This window comes from Ornithorhynchus anatinus, chromosome 13, assembly GCF_004115215.2.
Source record: "Ornithorhynchus anatinus isolate Pmale09 chromosome 13, mOrnAna1.pri.v4, whole genome shotgun sequence".
Taxonomy (NCBI): domain Eukaryota; kingdom Metazoa; phylum Chordata; class Mammalia; order Monotremata; family Ornithorhynchidae; genus Ornithorhynchus; species Ornithorhynchus anatinus.
The window spans coordinates 22,830,934-22,838,034 of NC_041740.1; the positions used below are offsets into that span (position 1 = coordinate 22,830,934).

At 46.5% G+C, this 7,101-nt stretch overlaps 1 protein-coding gene across 2 annotated transcripts; it reads right to left on the reverse strand.

Moving 5' to 3' along the window:
• Positions 1-3,842: 3,842 nt before the first annotated feature.
• Positions 3,843-6,270, reverse strand: DPEP2NB (DPEP2 neighbor). Of its 2 annotated transcripts, none has more exons than XM_029077532.2 (3): positions 6,184-6,270; positions 5,149-5,282; positions 3,843-5,022 (listed from the first exon to the last, which is right to left on the reverse strand). In XM_029077532.2, the coding sequence occupies exons 1-3, from the start codon at positions 6,248-6,250 to the stop codon at positions 4,678-4,680; spliced, it is 546 nt and encodes a 181-aa protein (XP_028933365.1). In that variant the 5' UTR covers positions 6,251-6,270; the 3' UTR covers positions 3,843-4,677. The 2 variants fall into 2 exon arrangements, with proteins under 2 accessions (XP_028933365.1, XP_028933364.1); XM_029077531.2 differs by having other exon boundaries at positions 5,098-5,282.
• Positions 6,271-7,101: the final 831 nt, after the last annotated feature.

Consider the following 7,101-nt stretch of genomic DNA (forward strand, 5'->3'; position numbering starts at 1 on the left):
TCTCTCCCAATATGATGTCCTTAGATTTCTTCATCCTTCCCTTCTTTTCTCACCACAGCCACTGCTGGAAAGGAAGCATGCAGGGGCAGTAGCACACATACACATATATACATACACACACAACAGATTAACCATGAGCAAAGCACTGCTTAATAATAATAATTGTGGTATTTTTTACGAGCTTACTATGTGCCAAGCACTGAACTAAGAAGTGCTAGGGCAGATGCAAGTTAGTGAGGTCTGACAGTCCCTGTCCCACAAGGAGCTCACAATCTAAGTAGAGGGAGAACAGGGATTAATACAGTGTACTGCACACAGTAAGCACTCAATAAATACCATTAGTTGAGGTACTGAACCCCCGTTTTACAGATGAGAAAGCTGAGACTCAGAATATTTCAGTAATTTGCTCAAAGTCATACAGCTAGCAAGTGGCAGAGCCGGGATTAGAATCCAGGTCCTCTGACTCCCAGGCTCTTGCTCTTTCCATTAGCCTATGCAGTTTTGCAAAGTAAATTCTCTAATAAATCCACTTTTAATTCTCATATTCTTTACTGGTACCATTGTCAGTCTTCTGGCATCCAAATGATTTCTCAACTTTTTTTTACAACAAATAACTTTGCAAACAAGCAGGAATAAGTGCACTAGTGAACTTGGTTCAGACTTGGTTTATTTTTGCATCAGTGCTCAAGAAAAAACTAGAATAGAGCACCCAGAAGATTTATTTTTCTATAGTTCCTTCATAAATCTTCCCTAAGTTATTTAGAGAGATTTTGTAATTAATATTAAAGACTATGTGGTTTTGAATTTAAACTCGGGAATTCAAAATTGTAAACTTCAGGGTCTTATGCTGCCACCTAGTGGACAAAATAAGTCATTGGTTTATTAAAACTATTGGTTTATTATTAAAACAATGACTAACCTTGTCCACTAGGTGGCAGCATAGGTTGCCATTGTTCTAATAAAACAGCATTGTTTTAATACTTAAGACTTACGCACTTGGATCCGCCTCCTTTAAGCACTTGATATTCATCCTACCCTCAGCCCTACAGCACCTATGTATCTATCCATAATTTCCTTTAATGTCTGTCTCCCATCTAAAACTGTAAACTCCTTGTGGGCAGGGAACATACCTACCAACTCTGTTGTGTTGTTTCTCTCCCAGAAGTTTATAACAGTGCTCTGCACACAGTGAGTCATCAATAAATACTTTTGATTGCTTGATTGACTGATGGAAGATCTGGGCTTCAAGGTTCAGTTTGGGGAGTGAAACAGGGATGGAAAGGGAAAAGCCAGCTGACTCCACCCTCCTCTAACTCAAATTTTGAGGCACTATTAGGTGTATATTGCAACATCAAGTAAAAATTTCCACAGATACTGTGTATTATGAATACGGAAGAGTAGAGGGTCTAATTCATTCATTCATCTATTCATTCATTCATTCTTTCATTCAATCGTATTTATTGAGCATTTACTATGTGCAGAGCACTGTACTAAGCACTTGGAAAGTACAATTCAGCAATAAAGAGAGACAATCCCTGCCCACACCAGGCTTACATTCTATAAGGGGGAAGACAGTCCTCAAAAAAAGTAAGCAGGCATCAATATAAGTAAATAGGATTATAGATATATACAAATCAAAACAAGTAAGCAGGCATTAATATAAATAAATAGAATAATAGATATGTACATATATACATAAATGCTGTGGGGTAGGGAGGGGGAGTAGAACAAAAGGAGTGAGTGTGGGCAACAAGGAGTGGGACCTGAGGAAAATAGGGGCCTAGTAATGACATTTACAGATTATCATTTTTGCAAACCACATATATAGGCCTAGAATTATAATAATCATGGAGTAGATACAATACAATCAGATCAGAAGCAGTCTCCATCTGACACGGGACTCACACTCTAAGGAGGGAGAACTGTTTTCAATCTTGATATAACAGATGAGGATACTGATCCACAACAAAAGTTTACAGGAGAGGGACAGGACACTGCTCACAGCAGAGCTTGAGGGGTAAAATCAGACTGAAAATAAAGATCCACATGACTTTTAAAATGTAAATATTTTTTGTCCTGTTTTGTTTCTGCTGTCATTTAATTCCAGGATAAATTGGGAATTTGGCAGGGAGGTGGCAGGGAGGGTGGATGCTAAAGCAAAGTCTCTTGCAAATATTTGTCTGATTAGAAAGGACTTATGAAATACCAGATCTGTTCCAAGGGACCACCCCTTGGAGGGGACACACACGGAGTCACACGAATGGCTAGAAAGAGTCACAGAAGGGTGAATTAGGTAGACACAGAAGCCCATGAGGAGGCTGCAGGGAGCAGAGACTGGTGGATCAGACAGACCCCAGCCACACTCAGTTTTGCCAATTTTCTGTTTTCATGGGGAACTGTCCTGAGCACCTTTCCATTCATTCATTCAATCATATTTATTAAGCACTTACTGTGTGCAGAGCACTGTACTAAACACTTGGAAGCTTTTAATATAACAATGAACAGAAACATTCCCTGCTCACAATGATCTTAGTTTAAAGGGGGAGACACACATTAATATAATTAATAAATAACAGATACGTACATAAGTGCTGTGGGGCTGGGAAGAGGGATGAGTAAAGAGACCAAGTCAAGGTAATACAGAAGGGAGTGGGAGAAGAGAAAAGGAGGGATTAGTCAGGCAAGGCCTTTTGGAGGAGATGTGCCTTCAATAAGTCTTTGAAAAGGGGCAGACTAATTGTCGGTTATGAAGAGAAAGGGCTTTCCAGGCCAGAGGCAGAACATGGCCTAGAGTTTGATGGCGAGATAGACAAGACTGAGGTATACTGAGTTTACCATTAGAAGAGCAAAGTGTGCTGGCTGGTTTGTAGTAGGAGAATAGCTAAGAGAGGTAGGAGGGGGCAAGGTGAAGAGAAAAATACTGAGAATGAGCAGCCAGAGAGATGAGAGGAGAACCAGGAGAGGACAGTGTCAGTTAAATCGAGGTTGGATAATGTTTCCAGGAGAAGGAGGTGGTCCACAGTGTCGAAGGCAGTTGAGAGGTCAGGGACAATTAAGATGGAGTAGAGAATGTTGGATGTGACAAAACAGAGATCACTAGTGACCTTTGAGAGGGTGGTTTCTGTGGAATGGAGAGGGAAAGAGCCAGATTAGAAGGGGTCAAGGAGAGATTTGGAGAGGAATTTGAGACAGTGGATGTAGACAACTTGCTCAAGGAGTTTGGGAAGGAATAGTAGGATGGAGATGAGGTGATAAGGTGGTGATGAGGGAGCCAAGGGGACTATATGGGAGGGCTTTTTTAGGATAGGATAAACTCATGTTTGGAAGCAGCGGGGAAGAAGCCACTGGAGAGTGAACAGTTGAAGATGGCAGTTAGGGAAGGAAGAAGGGAGGGAGAAATGTTTTTGTTAATGTGCAAATGAATGGGGATAATACCAAGGTTACAGGCTTGTGAAACAGGAAGGATGGTGATGCTATCTACAGGGATGGGAAAGTCAGGGGGAGGACAGGGTTTAGGTGGAAAGTTTTGTTTTAGATGTGTTGAGGTTGGGCACAGGTTTGAAATAAGTTGGACACAATCCATGTCCCCCTGACGCTCAGAGTCTTAATCCCACTTTTTCAGATGAGGTTACTGAGGCATAGAGAAATGAAATGACTTGCTCGAGGTCACAAAACAGACAAGTGATGGAGCCAGGATTAACCCCGGACCTTCTGACTCCCACGCCCATGTTTTAACTACTAGGCCATGCTGCTTCTCCCAACATATTCAAGCAATAGTCAAGCAAAATTCAAGCACTCAATTCACTGAGGGCTTACTTTGTGCCAAGAACCTAACTATTCCCTTGGGAGGTACAAATAACAGAGTATTTATTTATGTATTTGTGTGGGCCCAAAGGAGATGTCGAGGCGAGGGAAGCTGATGGCCCACTGGAGTTGGTGAGGTAGTAGGTGCAGTAGGCTGGTGGAGGTGCCAGGCGGTGGCCCAGCAGACTTGGCGAAGGAGGTGGTCGTGGTGACCCAGCAGTGGTGTTGGTCGGCTGGATTGGTGGCCCAGCGGAGGTGTCAGTGTGGCTGGTGCAGTGGCCCGGAGATGTCCGGGTAGCTGGAATGGTGGCCCAGTGGAGGTGTCAGGGCAGATGGTGCCAGGGACACAGTAGAGTTATCAAGGGGGCTGGTGTGATGGCTGGGGGAAGGTGTTAGGCAGCTGGTGTGGTGACCCCAGAGGAGGTGTCTGAATGTCTGGAATAGTGGCCCAGAAAAAACTTTGGGGAAGGTGGTACCAGTAACCCAGTAGAGTTGTCGAGGGGGCTGGTGTTGGGTGAAGGTGAAGGTGAAGGTGAAGGTGTTGGGGCAGCTGGCATCGGTGGCCCAATACAGACACTGGGGCAGGTGATGCCAATGGCCTAGCTTAGGCACAGGGATGTGTGGTGGCTATCACTGTGCCAGCAGCCAGGAGGAGGTTGGAGATGGTGGCACGGTGACTATGCCAGCAGCCAGAAGGTGTCAAGGAACGTGGCACAATGCCAGCATCCCAGAGGAGGCATCGGAGAGGGTGGCATGGGTGTCGGTGCTGGCTGCCGGAGGTATCTGGGAGGATGGCACGGTGAAGGTGCTGGCAGGCCAGTGGTGGTGTGAGACTGGCCAGCGCAGTGTCTCCCCACCGATCCGCCATGGAGATTAGTTGGCAGCATTATCGCCGGATCTGGAGGCAGGCTCCCTTCCCTTCCCCGATTTCTTCTGGCAAGATGGATCGGAGGATGGTCGGCCATGTCGGTGCGGGGTAGCGTGGCTCTGGATGGCGCTAATGAGGGAGCCAACACTGCCATGGGCCGCTGCTTCCGCTGCCCTCACCTGACCAGGGGCAGAAGCCTCCATGTCGCTGCTCTTCCTTTTCTTCAGGGGCGGCCCATAATCCTCCAGGGGGTGGGGCCGCTTCCTGGGCCGGGAAGGAGCAGATGATATGGGCACTGGCACGGATATCTGCACAGCCACGGTCTGGGGGTGCCGGACTTCCTCCGAGGCCTATAACAGTCAATTTTTAGCCTTTTTAGGCTTTTTTGGAGGGGGCCCTTCCTCCTCCCCTCCCTCTACGTTTACCCTTCCATGCCACTTCCTGGTCTGGGGAGGGGCAGGTGGTTGCGCCCCAACCTTTGTTGACTGTGCCATTGGAGGGTCTCCAAAGCAACGATAACCTCCAAGGAGGGTGCAGGTGTCTCCATGCCACCGCAGTCCCTGTTCCCCTTCTCGCTGGGTCCACAGCTGGTATCGCCCGTGGTGGGGACCTGCAGAGGAAACCGAAGTGGACACCTGCCCCCCCATCAGCCCTGAGCCAACTGAATGCCCCCGATCCACCCCAACCCCTAGCTACAACTGGATCTGCCACATATCAGCAAGGGGGTTGTGAGTGTGTACGTGTATGCATGTGTTTGTAGCTCCAAAGCACTCTGGATGGACTCGTCATGAGCATTCATTCATTCATTTAGTATTTACTGAGCGCTTACTGTGTGCAGAGCACAGTAGTAAGCGCTTGGGAGAGTACAGTACAACAATAAACAGACACATATTCTCTGTCCACAAATAGTTTACAGTCCAGAGAGGGGGAGACAGGCATGAAAACAAATAAACAAAATTACAGATATGTACATAAGTGCTATGGGGCTGGGAGCAGGGAAGAACAAAGGGAACAAGTCAGGGCAATGCAGAAGGGAGTGGGAGATCAGGAAAGGTGGGGCTTAGTCTGGGAAGGCCTCTTGGAGGAGATGTGCTTTCATTAAGGCTTTGAAGTGGGGGAAAGTATTCGTCTATCAGATTTGAGAAGGGAGGGCATTCCAGGCCTGAGACAGGACGTGGACTAGGGGTCAGCAACAAGATAAGCAAGATAGAGGCCCAGTGAGAAGAGGAGCAAAGTGTGCAGGCCGGGTTGTAGACAGAGTAAAGTGAGGTGAGATAGGAGGGGGCAAGGGGATGAAGTGATGAGGGAGGGCCCAGGGCTGGGTGGAAATATGAGGCAGACCGCCCTCCACCAGGCCAACTCTTGGACTCCTCAGTGATAGGGACATTTCCTGATTTGCCAGGAGGTAAGGGACCAACAGGAATGCTGCCTTCTGACAGGAAAATATAACTGCCCAGGTATGGACCAGCTATCTAGAGAAAAAACTCCAATAATCTCTAGAGAGGTCCTACCTGCCAGGTGGAGAACAGTGGAGTCCGGTGATTCCTTCAACTCGTAGCTGAAAGAGGACTTTGCCATGTCAGCTAGTCTAGGTTTTCTCGCAGAGAAATGAGAGGTAGCTCTGCCTTTTTTATAGGGTTGGAGGGTCTGTGAGGTTGTCAGGGTTCTGTGAGGTCATGGGGTGAAAGTGAGATCCTTGGGGGGCGTGGGAGGGGCAGGGACCCTCTCTCACAGGGCAGGCTCAGGACCTGCCCATGGTTCAAGAGACAATGAGAAAGGAGTCCAACACACAATGACCAACCCCCACTACTTCTATTATCACTACTATCTCCCATCAGTCATATTTTTGCAGCACTTACTGAGTGCAGAGCACCGTATTAAGAGCTTGGGAGAGTACAACATAACAGAGTTGGTAGATTTGTTTCTTGACAAACAGTGGATCACAATGAAGACAGTTTTGAAGGGGAGGCTAGTTCAGTCCCTGGGGCAATCTATAGATATCCTGTTAGTTTTGGTACAAGTGTGAGTTCAGATCTCAAGCCTCAGATCTTTAATCCCACAGTAAGTGCTCAATAAATACAAATGAATGAACTAATGAGTGTACCTGAATGCTATATAAATATGAAGCTTTGTTTTAATGGAATATGTTAAGTGCTTGCTACGTGCCAGGCATTGTTCTAAGGGCTGGAGTAGATACAAGATAATCAGTCAGTCAGTCAATCATATATATTGAGCACTTTCTGTGTGCAGAGCACTGTACTAAGCACTTGGGAGAGTACAGTACAACAATAAACAAACACAATTCCTTTCCACAGTGAATTTACAATCTAGAGGGGGAGACAGTTTAATATGAATATAAAAAGAAATAACAGGGATGTACATAAGTGCTGTGGTGCTTGGAGGGTGGATGCCTAAAGGGAGCAAGTCAG

Excerpts from the sequence above, each read along its gene's own strand:
- DPEP2NB (XM_029077531.2), bottom strand. The coding sequence starts at position 6,250 with ATGGCAAAGTCCTCTTTCAGCTACGAGTTGAAGGAATCACCGGACTCC. Across the intron at positions 5,283-6,183 it reads CACTGTTCTCCACCTGGCAG|GTCCCCACCACGGGCGATAC; the intron begins GTAGGACCTCTC and ends TTTCCTCTGCAG. Across the intron at positions 5,023-5,097 it reads CCAGGAAGTGGCATGGAAGG|GCCTCGGAGGAAGTCCGGCA; the intron begins GTAAACGTAGAG and ends TGACTGTTATAG.